This window comes from Xyrauchen texanus, chromosome 9 (assembly GCF_025860055.1).
Source record: "Xyrauchen texanus isolate HMW12.3.18 chromosome 9, RBS_HiC_50CHRs, whole genome shotgun sequence".
In the NCBI taxonomy this organism is placed as follows: Eukaryota; Metazoa; Chordata; class Actinopteri; order Cypriniformes; family Catostomidae; genus Xyrauchen; species Xyrauchen texanus.
This window is the reverse complement of record NC_068284.1, coordinates 34,236,023-34,252,881: the sequence shown is the minus strand read 5'-3', so window position 1 is coordinate 34,252,881 and position 16,859 is coordinate 34,236,023. Positions and strand designations below refer to the sequence as shown.

Below are 16,859 nucleotides of genomic sequence, written 5' to 3'. Positions count from 1 at the left end.
GCATAATTAACTTATTGCACAATCTACTGTTAGTACATACGTGAATGTATGTTTTATCTTCCAGAACTAATATAATGAATGTCAACAATCAATGTAATGACAACACAATAACTCCTTTTATACAACCAGACCTTTATTTAAATTCTAAATGTTTAAAAAAAATAAAAAATAAAATAAAATAATAATAATAATAATTCAAGTGAGAATAAAGTTTTGAATATTAGCCCTCTGGTTGCATGGTTTGCATTACAAATAGTTTGCATCTTCAGATCGACAATAGCAAAATCAAATACCAATGGAACTCAGTAAACTTACTCTTTCACCTGGACAACATGTACCTTACTTGTACGATAATTAAATTAATTAAAACATAAAGTAGTTAATAGGACTCGTGCAAAGGCTGTGTTTAATAAGAAAATATATGCAAGCATGTTAAACAATCAACTATTCTTAAACTAATTGTTAATAAACGAGTGACAATTCTTGAAAATTAGAACTAATGCACCAGTAAAACATTCAGGTCACAATGGGAAAAAGAGAATAAAATCTAATCAGTCTCCCACCACTTTGATCACATGATCACATCCATCAAGATCATCAAAGTAGCCCTCAGCTACTCGAAGCATCTGAATAACAGCGTTTAGAAGCAGAATGTCAGTTTGAGGGTCTATTTCCAGTTCTTGGCAGTAGTTTTTCACTGGGACCACAGCAGACAGAGAAACTCCAAGTTGAGTGCTCACCTCCTGCATCTGTCACAATAGAATAATCATTGGACTTGCACATGTGAAAGGCACCTAGGAACATTACATGACATAGAAGAGCTAAACACTGTCTACCAAAGACATAACAATAAATCCTACCATTCTGTTGATGTAATGGCTCTGGTAGACATTCTTCAGGTCCTCTGCCACTAAAGGGCAAGCCTCATCCACCTTTGTCATCAAAACCAGCTGAGGAATACCTGAAACACATAACCACATCTTTGATGCTATAACACCCAGGAAACTTATGTGTGTCCCTTAAGCAATGTGCTCTTGAGTAGGACACTGAACCCAGGTTGCTTGATGGGATTGCGATTGTACTGCAAGTCGCTTGACAATTTACTCACCATACTCAGTCACATGGCAATAAAGGCAATCCAAACTATTCTATCCCATCTTATCATTTTAAAGTTATAAAAACATATCATTGACACTTGAATGTAAACTTGCTTCAGTATGGTTACTCACCTAGCTGGTTGTTTTTCCTTCGAAAAACTGCAAGCTTGTCAATCATTTTGTCAGAGAGCAGCTTGACTTTGCAGGTGTCAATCACATAGACCACACAGTGGATCTTATCCTTCAAGCCAGGAGATGAATTACAATAAGGGGAGTCAGGTTGTATAGGCATCGATGAGTTAAACTAAGAAAAAATATGGAGAAAATCTTTAAACCAGTAAAAGAAGTAATGCAAGAAAAGTAGCAAATGATGACAAATACTGATTGAGACATCTATAATTTAAAATCATGCTTCCCACCTAGGGACACACCAATCAGATACCTGGATCAGTATCGGCTTTGATACTGACGTTTTTAAATGAATCGGGTATCGGTCCGACAATCCCGATCCACATCCGATACTGTGTGCTAGTCATGCTCGTTACTGTCAAGCTAAAAGTAAAATGTCAAAAGAACCATTAAAACAAAAAGTAGTTCATATGACTCATTTTATTCAAACCACTTGAAGATGTGCGATAGCTCTGCAAGTAAATATATAAAATGCACGCTCCGATCCAACGCGTCAGTGAATGGCGCTGCTTTTTACACACACGCGTGCATATTTTAGCTTTCAGGCAGTACACAATATTTGAGCGCTACTCGTGAACAACATCTCAGGTGTAGATCCTCAATAGTGCGGTTCACTTATATGCATTTAGAACGGCACCGGAGGTGCATTCTTACCAGAATTTAAACAAGCAAATTAAACTACTGTGAACTTTCCTACAAACAGACACATACAGGACTTACTGGAGATTTCAGAATGTCAAAATAAAAGCGTGAGGGTTTAAAAGTTAAAGGTGTCATGGAGGCAGAGATATCAACTCAGTAGCAGGGTTTATTGAACAGATGATTGAAACAGTGATGTAAACATTGTAAGTAAATCCAGTTGAGCAGAGTGTCAAACAGTAGATGAGTAATATCCAGACAGGGTATAGACACGATGAACAGATAACTCACAACAGTCTTATGATACTTGCAGGCAATAATGAAGACACAGGGGAGAGGGAGTCAAGATGGCAGAGTGAATGGTAGCACTTTTGCAGGCTCTGGTAAAAAGTTTATTTTTAGTCCTTGAAATGTGATAAACTAGTGTAACAACCCCAAAATTAAGGGACAAAAAAAAAAAAAGTGTCAAAATTAAGGGACAAAATAAGCTATCATAACATTCTGTTTTTTTTTTTTGGGAATCATGTCTGTCCACAACTAGGCCTACTCCGGTGCCATAACACTGCAGTGTAGGGCACAGCTGCTCGAATCTTGTACTTGAATAAGTATTGCATTATTGGTTCAAACGCTAATGCCTATTTGCGATAGTTTGATTAAATGTAGGCTATGTGCAAAGCATGTTTACTGAATTGCTAAAAGACAGGAAAAACTGCCTGACGCGAGTCACTTTGTGTAATGTGTTTCAGTCATATCAACTCCCCAGACAGTCGCTGTATATTAAAACAAACAAAAAAAAAAATTATATTCAGAATGCTGATAAACTTTTCTGCAACACAGAGATGCGAATAAATACTGGTATTTAATTCATTTTAATCGAATATATTATAGTCACGAATAAACATTATTCTCATTTTAAATTCCTCTATTTAAAATGTACAAAGTAGTACCTCGTTCAATCTCAACCACAATATAGTCCAGTATATGCGGTCGATAGAGCGCACCGATGACAATCAACAGAGTATTTTTCATCACGGAATCCATGATGGACTGACAGGTCTTCTGATCCCATTGCTGCCGTTAGACCCGATGCCATGTTGGAAAGTTATACACAAACAATCAAGCATTATTGAGAAACAAATAGCGCTGAATGAATATGATCAGTTGAATTCCACTTTAACAGAGCCTTTTTGCAAACGTCACAAATTTCAGTAGTCATTAATAAATAATAAAAGGGATAGTTCACCAAAAATGAAAATTCTCTAATCATTTAGGCTACTCATTCTCATCCCATCTCAGATGTGTATGACTTTTCTTTCTTCTGCAGAACACAAACGAACATTTTTAGAAGAATATCTCAGTACTGTAGGTCTATAAAACGAATGGTTACCAAAACTTTGAAGCTCCAAAAGCACATAACACAGCTTAAACACACACGCACATACACACATACACACAGAGTGGTGGGCAAAAATATTGGCAACCTTGGTAAACATGAGCAAAAAAGGCTGTGAAACAAAACCTGTATTGTTTATCATTTTGATCTTTCATTAAGACAAAAAACAAAAAACTAAACTTTAATTGAAGAAAAACAATTGAAACTGCGGAAATATCTAATTATTAAATAAATAATTTTCTCCAAAACATGTTGGCCTTATGAGTAAAATATATCTGGGCACCTGGGTGACTACGAACATGAAATTGTTCAGCCATGACTTGCTGTTTCACAGGGGTATGAATAGGAGTTAACACACAGGCCAAATTCCCTTAATCATCAATCACAGTGGTTAAGACTAAAGAATAAAGTTATGATGTGTGGCAAAAGGTTGTTGAGCTTCACAAAATTGCGAAGTGGCTATAAAAAAATAGCTAAAGCATGTTCCAATCAACTGGAGATGTTAAGAATCAGCCTGGAAAAGGATGTGTGTCTATATTGTCTCCACATACAGTGAGGAGGATGGTTCAAGTGGCTTAAGAATCTCCAAGAATCACAGCAAAAATTTGTTGGGTCTTGGGGTCAGAAAGTGTCACAAAATAAAAAAAATCAGACATCACCTACATTGCAAGATGTTTCAGAGGGTTTCAAGAAAAAAAAGCCTCTGCTTTCATCCTACAACAATCTCAAGCATCTTCAGTTTGCCAGACACTACTAGAACTTCAGATGGAATCAGGTTCTATTGTCAGATGAAATAAAAAGAGCTTTTTGGCAGCAAACACCAGAGATGGGTTTGGTGCACACAGAGATGAAGAAGTACCCAATGCCCAAGGTTAAAACTGGTGCTGAATCTTTAATGTCGTGGGGCTGTTTTTCTGCCAGAGTCCTGGACATCTTGTTCAGATACATGGCATCACGGACTCTATCAAATACCAACAGATAAAACACACATCAAAATCAACACAAAAAAATGGTTCACTGTCCACAAAATCAAGGTTCTGCCATGGCCATCCCAGTCACCTGACCCCCATAGAAAATTTGTGGGGTGAACTGAAGAGGAGAGTCTGCTAACATCGACATCTGAATTTGAAGGATCTGGAGAGATTCTGTATGGAGGAATGGTCTCAGATCCCTTGCCAGGTTTTCTCCAACCTCATTAAGCATTATAGACGACTCAGAGCTGTTATCTCAGCAAAGGGATGTTGCAAAGAGTATTGAATGTGCCAATAATTATGACCAATGCGTTTTGGAGAAAAATATTTATTTAATAATGAGATATTTCCCATTTCAATTGTTTTTCTTCAATTAAAGTTTTGATTTTTTTTAAATGAAATATCTAAAGGATTAAAAAATGCAGATTTTTTTTCACAGCCTTCTTTGCTCATATTTACCAAGGGTGCTAATTATTCACTATGCCCTCCGTAACTCTATCAGAGCTGCCAAACGCCAGTACAGGCACAAAATTGAAGGACAGTTCAACACCACCGACTCTAGAAGTATGTGGCAGGGAATTAACATCATCACCTACAAAGGGAATAAAAACTCCGCCGCGAACACAGCTGCCTCTCTCCCGGATGAGCTCAATCCATTTAATGCTCGTTTGGAGGACAATAACACCACCCTCGTAGAGAGAGCACTCGCGGCCGACGCTACAGAGGATGGTTCACTCTACGTTTCTGTTGCGGATGTAACCCGTTCCTTCCGACGGGTGAACATCCGTAAAGCCACGGGTCCAGACGGCATTCCGGGCCGCGTCATCAGAGTGTGCGCGAACCAACTGGCTGGTGTTTTTATGGACATTTTCAACCTGTCCCTCTCCCTGTCTGTAGTCCCCACATGCTTCAAAATGTCCACCATTGTGCCTGTACCAAAGCAATCAAAAATCACTTGTTTAAATGACTGGTGTCCTGTTGCTCTGACCCCCAACATCAGAAAATGCTTTGAGAGGCTAATCAGAGATCACATCTGCTCTGTGCTGCCCACCTTTCTGGACCCATTGCAGTTTGCCTACCACAACATCCGCTCCACTGATGATGCCATTGCATATACAATACACACTGCTCTCTCCCATCTGGAAAAAAGGAACACATATGTGAGGATGCTGTTTGTAAACTATAGCTCAGCATTAAACGTGCCCTCCAAGCTTGATGTGAATCTCTGGGCTTAAAAAGGATCCTGAACTTCCTGTCAGGCAGACGTCAGGTGGTTAGAATGGGCAGCAACAGCTCATCACTGACCCTCAACACTGGAGCCCTGCAGGGCTGTGTTCTCCGCCCACTCCTACATTCACTGTACACACATGACTGTGTGGCAACACATGGCTCCAATGCCATCATTAAGTTTGCTGACGATATGACGTTGGTAGATCTGATAACTGACAATGATGAAACAGCCTACAGAGAGGAGGTGCACACTATGACACACTGGTGTCAGGAGCACAACCTCTCCCTCAATGTCAGTAAGACCAAGGAGCTTATAGTGGACTTCAGGAGGAAAGAACACAGCCCCATCACCATTAATGGAGCACCGGTGGAGAGTCAGCAGCTTCAAGTTCCTCAGTGTCCACATTACTGAGGAACTAACATGGTCCATCCACACTGAGGCCATTGTGAAGGCTCACCAGCACCTCTTCTTCCTGAGATGGCTGAGGAAGTTTGGAATGAACCACCACATCCTCACACAGTTCTACACCAGTACTGTAGAGAGCATCCTGACTGGTTGCATCACCGCCTGGTACAGCAATAGCACCACCCACAACCGCAAAGCCCTGCAAAGGGTGGTGCGAACTGCCAGACACATCATCGAAGGTGAGCTTCCCTCCCTCCAGGACATATATAACAGGCAGTGTGTGAAAAAAGTTCCGAGGATCATCAGAGACTCCAGCCACCCGAGTCATGGCTGTTCTCACTGCTACCATCAGGCAGAAGGTATCGCAGCATCAGGACCCGCACCAGCCAACTACATGACAGCCTCTTCCCCCAAGCAATCAGACATTTGAACACTTGATCTCTCATGATCAATAATTAGCACTGCACTTTATTAATCTTATATCTCACACTGGACTGTCATAATTATATCTCCACAATAAAACTACTGTATGTAATCTTTATTTTTATTGTATGTGTATTCTATATTGTGTGTATTGTTTACTGTACATTGTATATAATTATTGTGTTGTGTAAGTATGTGTACATTTGATATGTAAATTGCATTGTGTAAATATGTTGTTTATTGTAATTGGTATATGTCTCGTCACTGTCATGACCGCTATGTTGCTCGGCACTGCACACAAGACTTTCACCTACTGTTGCACTTGTGTACATGGTAGTGTGACAAGGTGATTTGATATATTTGGCCACAACTGTGTACGCACACGCACGCGCACACGCGCACGCGCACACACAATTAAAACCACCTTCCTAATACAGTGTAGGTCCCCCAAAACAGCGCCAACCTGCATCTCAGAATAGTACAATTATACAGAGCGGTTATATGAATAACTGTAGTATTTGTATATTATACACTGGTGGCCAAAAGTTTGGAATAATGTCAAGATTTAGCTTTTTCTGAAGGAAATTGGTACACTGGTGGCCAAAAGTTTGGAATAATGTCAAGATTTAGCTTTTTCTGAAGGAAATTGGTGAATTAAAGTACCAAAGTGGCATTCAACTGATCACAAAGTATAGTCAGGACATTACTGATGTAAAAAAAACAGCACCATCACTATTTGAAAAAAGTCATTTTTTATCAAATCTAGACAGACCCCATTTCCAGCAGCAATCACTCCAACACCTTATCCTTGAGTAATAATGCTAAATTGCTAATTTGGTACTAGAAAATCACTTTCCATTATATCAAACACAGTTGAAAGCTATTTGGTTCATTAAATGAAGCTTAAGATTGTCTTTGTGTTTCTTTTTGAGTTGCCACAGAATGCAATAGACTGGCATGTCTTAAGGTCAATATTAGGTCAAAAATTGCAAAAAAAGAAATAGCTTTCTCTAGAAACTCATCAGTCAATCATTGTTTTGAGGAATTAAGCTGTACAATGCTTGAAATTGCCCAAAAAAAAACTGAAGATTTCATACAAAGGTGTACACTACAGTCTTCAAAGACAAAAGGACAACTGGCATGAACATGGACAGAAATAGATGTAGAAGGCTAGATGTACAACTAAACATGAGGATAAGTACATCAGTCTCTAATTTTAAAAATAGATGCCTCACATGTCCTCAGTTGACAGCTTCGTTGAATTCTACCCACTCAACACCAGTTTCATGTACAAGAGTGAAGAGAAGACTCAGGGGTACAGACCTCATTGGAAGAATTGCAAAGAAAAAGACACTTTTGAAACAGAAAAACAAAAAGAAAAGTTTAGAGTGGGCAAAGAAACAGATAATTGGAAAAGAGTGTTATGGATCTTAGCCCCATTGAGTATTGTTGGATCAGCTAGACTGTAAGGTGCATGAGAAGTACCCAACAAGACAGCCACATCTTTGCAGGACCTCTCAAGCTCCATCAGATTGGATGGGGAGTGCCGGTGCACAACCATTTTCAGATCTCTCCAGAGCTGTTCAATCGAGTTAAAGTCTGGGCCACTCAAGGACATTCACAGAGTTGTCCCCTAGCCACTCCTTTGTTATCTTGGCTGTGTGCTTAAGGTCGTTGTCCTGTTGGAAGATGAACCTTTGCCCCAGTCTGAGGTCCAGAGCGCTCTGGAGCAGGTTTTCATCAAGGATGTCTCTCTACATTGCTGCATTCATCTTTCCCTCGATCCTGACTAGTCTTCCATTTCCTGCTGCTGAAAACATCCCCACAGCATGATGCTACCACCACCATGCTTCACTGTAGGGATGGTATTGGCCAGGTGATGAGCGATGCATGGTTTCCTCCAGACATGACACTTGCCATTCAGGCCAAAAAGAGTTCAATCTTTTGTTTCTCATGGTCTGAGAGTCTTTCAGGTGCCTTTTGGAAAACTCCAGGCGGACTGTCATGTACCTTTTACTGAGGAGTGGATTCCGTCTGGCCACTCTACCATACAGGCCTGATTGGTGGAGTGCTGCAGAGATTTTCAGTACCTTTCCCCAGATCTGTGCCTTCATACAATCCTGTCTCAGTGGTCTACAAACAATTCCTTGGACTTCATGGCTTGGTTTGGTTTGTGCTCTGACATGCACTTCTTCTCTTCTTCTTCTCGTTTTATGGCCGTTCACTCCTTTGGAGTATTACCGCCACCTACTGTATACTTTGCGCACATGAGTAATGGATCTGATTTATAAATAAAAAAAAAAAAATCCCAGAGTATCAGAGCCCGAGCTTCAGCTGACGCTGCGTGTTCAGCTCCTCCAGCTTCCACACTGAGCTCCTCAATCTCCAGGATGATCTGAGCTTGCTCTTCCTCCTCAGGCTCTAGATCCTGTGATCTAGACCTGTAAGCTCTAAAAATGTTATCACGTCCTTAAACCTCTGTCTATCACTCAAACCCTTTCCCAATAGGTCCATGATACTCACTGGCCTGTTCTTTATATTACTAAAAAGACCACTACGCTGTTCTTCATATTTACTACAGTTAAAACACATGTTCTACTGTTTCAGTAATACCACATTCATCACACATACCATTTCCATGCTTTCCCATTAATGCCAGTGTTGATTTTAACCCTGTATGACCCATCCTTAGTCTAGAAATCATTACCTCTTCCTTTCTATGTCTTCCATAGCACGATTCTTTTTTCCCTACTGATTTTACAATACTATAATACCACCTACCTGTACTGCTACTTTCCCATCTTTGTTGCCATAATCTTATTATTTCTCTATTAATTATTGATCTAACTTCATTTCTTCCTAAAGGTATCTTAATATCTACCAAGTCTTTCCTTAACGCTTCTTTTGCTAATTTATCCGCAATTTCATTTCCTACTATCCCAATATGTGCCGGCACCCAACAAAAGTATACAATTATACCCTCTATGTTCAGCCTATATAATAATGTATAAATTTCTACTATCAGGTCTTCTCTGTCAGTTTTTGTTGACAATATACTTTTAAGTGCTGATGCAGAATCTGAGCATCTGACATGCACTGTTAACTGTGGGAACTTATATAGACAGGTGTGTGCCTTTCCAAATCATGTCCAAACAACTGAATTTACCACAGGTGGACTCCAATCAAGTTGTAGAAACATCTCAAGGATGATCAGTGAAAACAGGATGCACCTGAGCTCAATTTTGAGTATATACATGTGATTTTTTTTTTGTTTTTTATTTTTTTTTAATACATTTGCAAAGATTTCAAACAAACTTCTTTCACATTATCATTATGAGGTATTGTTTGTAGAATTTTGAGGACAATAATGAATTTAATCAATTTTGGAATATGGCTGTAACATAACAAAATGTGGAAAAAGTGAAGCTCTGTGAATACTTTCCGGATGAACTGTATATATGTATATATATATATATATATATATATATATATATATATATATATATATATGTATTAAAATTTGCTGTTTTGCATGTCCACCTTACCTCTGCAATTCCTCTGCATGACCCCGGTTGAGCGCCTAATTATGTGGGCCCTTAAAGGCTGATATCCAATATAATAAAGTTCAAACTAAATGTTGTCCTTATTGTTGTTATATGATCTTAAAATGACAAAAAGAATGGATTAAATTACACGTGATAAATGACAGACACACTCCTGTGGATTACATGGTCTGGATAATTGCATATTTACCAATACTGATATTGATCTGGCCAGGAGACATTGATGATTGAGGGCATGCATAAAGGTTAACGAGGGTCCGATGCTTTGCTTCAGGTACTAATGAGACAACCAAGGCAGAGACCCCCACCAACAGATAAGGGTATGTTACAGCAGCGACATTCAAACTGGTTTCCAAGGCCCCCTGGTGGGCCATAAGGTGGCACAAAGGGGCCAACTAAAAATTCTAGAATGTAAATGTAATTAGTTATACACGTTGGCCTATATAATCAGGGACTATTAACGTTAAAACTATGGTGTTCATAACATTTTTAAATATAAATAAAATAAAATCTGTTAACTGATTACATTTCAGTTCTATCCTGCACACTAATATTCAATCATTGAACAGAGACATCGGTAGATATATTATTAGTTAAACACTGATATAACATTTGATTGCTTTGATGGAGAGGGCCCATTTGGCCACAAAGGGATGTGCCATAAACAAAGGTGGCCTCACTCTGAAAAAGTTTGAGAACCAATGTGTAACCGAAAAACCATGAGGAGGGAAGAATGACTGATTTCTCCATATTTTTATATTTTACAAAGAAAGCTTAAGAAATTATTTGTGGATTCACAAAAATATATCTATAATCTCTTAGAGTTAAACACCATGATCTTATGCACAGCTCTAGAGACTGACTGAGATTTGATGAATGAGGTCAAGACCATAGTGTGCTTGATTGTCTTTGAGATATTTAATATTTATAATTCAATGGCTCACCATCTAAAGAAAGCAATATTTTGTGACAAAATGTATTATTTCCTCTTTTACATTTATCTTTCCAAAAGGGACATAATCTCTGTAGTCTATTTCTCTAAGAGGTTTAGACCTCCATTAAATTTAATCTCATAATAATTATTAATCCAAGCACACTGTGCTACAAAAAAAATAAAAAATAATAATAAATCAGTTCTTACCCTACCTATGGTTTATTTAAATAAATATTGAGTTTATACTTTCATTCATTCAGATCTATTTTTTACATGTAGAACTGGATTATTTAGATATTCTGTGAGAGCACATTGAAAAGAATTTCAATTTTTTTAAAACAGACTGCTAAGAAAATGCATAGATTCATTCATAGGCCAGATGTTAAATATAATAAATATTAAAAAGGAGTATAGGCTTTCAAATTGACATTTTGAATCTCTGAAATGTCAACAATTCCAGAATGTCAAAAGTGTAAGTTAGGTAATATTAAGTAAATACATTTGAACAGTTTTGCTTGAAGCCATGTCTATTAATTTGTCTGATCAGGTTTTAAAGGGATAGTTCACCCAAAAATGAAAATTCTTTCATTGTTTACTCACCCTCGTGCCATCCCAGAATTTCTTTCTTCTGCTGAACACAAAATAATATTTTTAGAAGAATATTTTAGCTCTGTAGGTCCTCACAATACAAGTGAATAGTGACCAGAACTTTTAAGCTCCAAAAATCACATACATGCAGAATAAAAGTTATCTATCTATCTATCTATCTATCTATCTATCTATCTATCTATCTATCTATCTATCTATCTATCTATCTATCTATCTATATACACAACTCCAGTGGTTTAATATGTCTTCTGAAGTGATGAAATCCACTTTCAGAATGTGAAATAGTGTGAAAGTGAAAGTGGAGATTTATAGTAAAGAAATTACTTAAATATGTATCTGTTTCTCCCCCACACTCATCAAATCGCTTCTAAAGACATACTTAACCAATTGAGTCATATTGATTACTTTTATGCTGCCTTTATGTGATTTTTGGAGCTTGAAATGACTGATAGCCATTCACTTGCATTGTGAAGATCTACAGAACTGAAATATTCTTCAAAGAAATGTCCATTTGTGTTCAGCAGAAGATAGAAAGTCATTTGCATCTGGGATGGCATGAGGGTGAGTAAATGATGAGAGAATTTTCATTTTGGGTAAACAATTCCTTTAAGCTTTTATTACGAGACTTTAAAATATATGGGATTTCTTCAATAAAGTGTAGTTCGTCCCCTTGTGGCCATGCTTTGATAGTTGCAGTCAGGTCTATTTACTTTTTACAGCAAAATGTTATATTAGCCTACATGTTTACTGGAACTTTGCTGCAATGTCACTCTGGTGTCTAACGTGATTATTATTATTTAGCCCACAAGGTGTTAGTTGTTGATAGTGCTAAAAAACTATAATCCAATTAAATTGATGTAATCACTACAGCCCGATTGAACAGATTATTATGCAAAATTGAGATCTAACAACGAATGCTCCGTGTTTCTTTTCACACTTCATCTAAATTTTGTTCTAATATATAATCACATTTGATGTTGGATTAGATTTTTTATTAGGTTTGATTATATTTTTACATTGTGTCTGACCATAACCATCGAAACCAACGAAATGACGGACATTCGTATATTTTTTTAATCAGGTTATTAGTTTTGATTTAATCAGAGAATGTTCGCCCTCCTCTGAGGACTCGTGTATATGCCCATACATGTCCCTTTATGAGCTTTTCCTCATGCTCACGTCTCTACGAGAACGGACAGATCTCACCACAAGATGGAGTGCCGCACAAAGAAAATAGTTTCAGGATCCCATGACTGTTGTATAAAGCCTGTTCATAATAGTTATGAAAACTTGATGGCCATATGTGGTATTATTTTTTATTTTATTTAGATATTTATTTGTATTCATTTTCTTTATTTCAATAACAATATACCAAAAATGTATAGAATTGATAAAAAAAATTTATTACAATAAATAATATATGTTTGTTATATTCATAAATAAATAACTTATTTAAATAAATTATAGGTTACAATCGCTTGTTTAGATTATATATTACATTATGTGTGCGCGCGTGCGCGTGTTAGGTCCAGCTATTTTATTTTACAGCCTGCATGCAATCATTTATAAAGTAATATATAGCAGTGTCACTTAATGCATTTTGCAGTGTTGTAACATCAAATTAACCATCTATCATTATTCCTAAATCCTCATGTTTTAACAAATGAGTTTGCATGATTTCATTATAGTGCATAGCTCCTTGATCGTTTCCTAAACAAAAGCTAATGCCGTTGACAACACTTTACACAATGGGAGATTCCATAGAAACCTATAGGCCAGTTAGCACGAGGTTTCGACTGCAGTTTCAACCACGCCTACTACTAGATTCCTGCTATAAAATGAGTCCCACCGCTTCAAGGCACACACGAGTCGAGAGAGTCTCGTAAAGAGTAGTGTCTGTCATCAATCCTTGAGAGAAACCACTTGATTTCACTGTGGATTACTACTATCATCCGAGATTATAACTTCTGGAATTGTATTATTTGGGAGAATAAAAAGAATTTAAATTTCTGGACAATATTGCAATTTACAAGGACAACATGACCCTGGAGGAACTTGTTGGATGCAACAGCACTGACAGAGAGTAAGTCACTTAACATTTCGTAGTTTCGACCAAAGAGGGTCAGAAAGCGTTTGTGCTTTCAGGGGTTCACGGGTTTATACTAACAATCGTTGTGTTTTTTCTTTGAAGAATGGAAACTGTGAGTGAAGCTCTTGAGGAGCTGCTTGTGGCTGCACAACGGCAAAACTGTCTAACAGTTGGAGTCTACGAGTCTGCACAGCTGATGAACGTGTAAGTATTTTTCCTCAATATACGATGCAAACATGTTTATTCGTGTGAAAAGGCAACGATTTGGATCCCCTGGTTGCATAAAAAATTAAACGCATTGGTTAACTTTTACAGGGACCCAGACAGCGTAGTCTTGTGCGTCCTCGCGACCGACGAGGAGGACGAGAGCGATGTTGCGCTTCAGATCCACTTCACGCTCATTCAAGCCTTCTGCTGTGACATCGACATCAACATTGTGCGCGTATCCGGCATGAGGCGTCTGGCGCAGGTTCTCGGTGAGCCGCTCACCACCGACGCCAACGAACCAAGAGACCTCCACTGCATACTTGTAACTGTAAGTATTCGTTTATTAGCGTATTACAAATATACATTCAAACGTAACTAGCTATTGTCAATGTTATCCAACACTCATCATATTATTATCCTCCACAGAACCCACAAGCAGAGCATCGCAAGCTGAACGAGGTGGGCAGTTACTGCAAGGAAAGCCGTTGCAGAAACCAATGGGTGCCCTCCATTGCCCTGCAAGAACGCTGAGGATTGTGTTCGCTATAATGTGTGCAACAAAGTTTGAGGAAAATTGATGTTCAACAGCCATGAGGGCATACACATCAATTCAAGAGGACTGAGTCCTTTCCGTAGCTTCCATCTCCGTGTTTATGGAATAATAAGCGTTGGAGTACACTGGAGACATTCTTCCGCGTTCCTCGTGCTGCATGACCGGTGTCATTGGCCTTTGGAGGAACCGAAGGAACACCAGGGTGGTTGGTGGACTGTGTCACACATCGAAAGGGAAGTACTAGCAAGGACGCTAGCCTTGGGGATATTTCCAGACTGAAACTGCGTATGGGCGCACTTTGCCTCCCACTTGGGGAGTGAATGAACAAAACATGACTCAGACCTGACAATGTTACCACAAGTCTGTGGAGGAGGAAGAACCTGCAACTGCTGTTTAATGGCTGAACTTGTCTTACCTGCACAATTTAATTTATGCATAACTCTGATATAATTATCAACAGATAATTTATTTGGTTATTTATGAATTTACAAATGTTTACCTTTTTCTTAAATAAATGCGATGCTGAAAGTTTAAAAATTAGCAGTGTGTCATGGTTTTTTTCTATGTCAGATTTAAAAACAAGAGGTGAGGCTTACTGTACATTAGAGCAGTGTGGTTTTGACTGTAGGGCAAAGTGATCAATGTGCATTTACTTAAGTATCCATAGAGTAGTCAGAAAATTATAGTAAAATAGTCTGTTCAGTGTTGGAGTTAGACTGACAATATCACATACCCGTAAAAAAAAAGTTAAGTGGGCCTCAATGTGCATTCTCAGAAGCGTTCTCCTTATATAGATGGACAAAAGACTAATGTAAAATAAACTATTATTTAAAAACAAGGATTGCTTTGATTACACATTGACACCTGTATTTGACTTTTAAGCATGAGTCATGCAACCTAGACCTAGCATAATGTGTAAAGGTTTGAGGATATTTATGTGTTTCTGAAATAGAGAGCTTGTAACAGTGCAGAAGTGTGCAGGGGAGCTTGGCCAAAATGTATTTGAGTACAAAGCTCTTGTGCAGTCACCGCAGTGAGATGTATTGTACTTTAAGATCTGTCACAGACATCAATAGAAAAGGGAGACAATATGAAGCACACAAAGAGCTTTGGAACCACTACATATTTAATTTATCACCAACATAAAACACGGTCATCAAAGCTTTCTTCAGACTATAGTCCGCTTGAAAATGTTTACTGAACACCAGAGCAATCAACAGAAGAATAAAGTAGTACATTCATATAGTAACCTTTCTTCTTTGAAAATTAACTAAAATGCCTTTATAGATGTTACATGAAAACATTCACAAACATTTTGTTTGTCACAAACTAATGACTTCAGAAGACAACTAAAAAAAGAAAAAAGATCAAAACTTGGCCAGTCTGCAGATCGATATGACTTCAATGACCTTGCTTTTGTCACTGTGAAAGGTCATGCTGACTGCAGGCCACAGTAAACATGCATGAGGCGTCAGCTGAGATCATACACCCTGTAATTGCCCCATTAACTTTTCAGTCAGCAGAATGGACTGGATAAAATAGGCAGCATGTACTGCATGTGAGGGGCCCCAAAACTTAAACACCATGACCTGCGTGTGCTCTGCCCTCTCACAAGACTGCACTGACTCACAACAATTTCCCCTAAATTTCGACGAAGATGCCTGGGGATGATTCCTCTCATTATTACTATGAAGTTAATAATGTAATATGAATGACTCAGAAAGGTCTGCATGTACAGAGCTGACTGCTGAGAATCGATCCTTTCTTAAGAACATATCATTCTGTACAGATGTTAACAGAGCACTGTTCTTACATGTGGCAGTGCTTACCATAGCCTTGTGCTAAACAAACTTTCAGCTCTGGAGAAGCACTCACTGAGCGAGAGGTAAACAATGCTACAATTCAGGAACAGTGATAAGAAGAAAGTCAGTGAGCAATAATCACCCACTTTATGAAGTCATCAACTGACAGATATTATCTGACAGATATATATGTATCTTCATCATAACAGCTGGAGAAAAAAAGTGTTTTCTGTCCTGAGGCCCTCTTCCATGCACAAAGACGGCATTGATGGGCTCAACTGCACAAAGACATGACAAGTATAGTACGCACCCTGGGCGGCTGCTAGGCTGAGCTGCGCACTTCAGGGCTGCGCTGACGTCAAGCCAGAGAAAATAGAAGAAAAACATGAACAGAAGGCTCTTATTTCCATGGCAGCAACGACAGCCCTTTTACAATGATGATAGCTATATTTGAGGTAACAGCCTCTATGAATAGTCTGGCTGCATTCTATTCTTAGACTAGTAGGAGCTATATTTGATATGTCATTGACTCAAACATTCACTGAAAAGCAAGAAGTTGAGCATGGTGGTGTTTTTTACATCCAACATAAACATTCATGGTCTGAGTTTAATAATAAATGACATATAATATATTAGGCTTGTTACAATATTTTCATCATGCAATTCTGAGGGCATTCTGTTTTAAGATAATTAAATGTAAAGAATCATCAACTAAAATAGGTATAAAGAAGACTTTTTAATATCTATTAGAGCA

General features: G+C 38.2%; 2 protein-coding genes across 2 annotated transcripts in view; one reads left to right on the top strand and one right to left on the bottom strand.

The window, feature by feature from the left end:
* Positions 1–551: 551 nt before the first annotated feature.
* LOC127649721 (interferon-induced protein 44-like) overlaps positions 552–16,859 on the bottom strand; it is a 32,611-nt gene continuing 16,303 nt past the window's right edge. Inside the window, exons 2-4 of the mRNA XM_052134953.1 lie at positions 1,230–1,401; positions 861–961; positions 552–749 (exon numbers count right to left, since the gene is read on the bottom strand). Of these exons, the coding sequence (XP_051990913.1) occupies positions 552–749; positions 861–961; positions 1,230–1,389 (459 nt within the window). The 5' untranslated portion in view covers positions 1,390–1,401. The remainder of the gene's footprint in view (positions 750–860; positions 962–1,229; positions 1,402–16,859) is intronic.
* On the top strand, positions 13,332–14,846 carry LOC127649293 (growth arrest and DNA damage-inducible protein GADD45 beta-like). Its single transcript, XM_052134338.1, has 4 exons — positions 13,332–13,537; positions 13,646–13,747; positions 13,859–14,078; positions 14,177–14,846. The coding sequence occupies exons 1-4, from the start codon at positions 13,494–13,496 to the stop codon at positions 14,279–14,281; spliced, it is 471 nt and encodes a 156-aa protein (XP_051990298.1). The 5' UTR covers positions 13,332–13,493; the 3' UTR covers positions 14,282–14,846.

Coding starts and splice junctions, on each gene's coding strand:
- LOC127649293 (XM_052134338.1), top strand. CDS start 13,494: ATGACCCTGGAGGAACTTGTTGGATGCAACAGCACTGACAGAGA. Junction 13,538..13,645: donor TGCAACAGCACTGACAGAGA/GTAAGTCACTTA, acceptor TTTTCTTTGAAG/AATGGAAACTGTGAGTGAAG. Junction 13,748..13,858: donor TCTGCACAGCTGATGAACGT/GTAAGTATTTTT, acceptor TAACTTTTACAG/GGACCCAGACAGCGTAGTCT.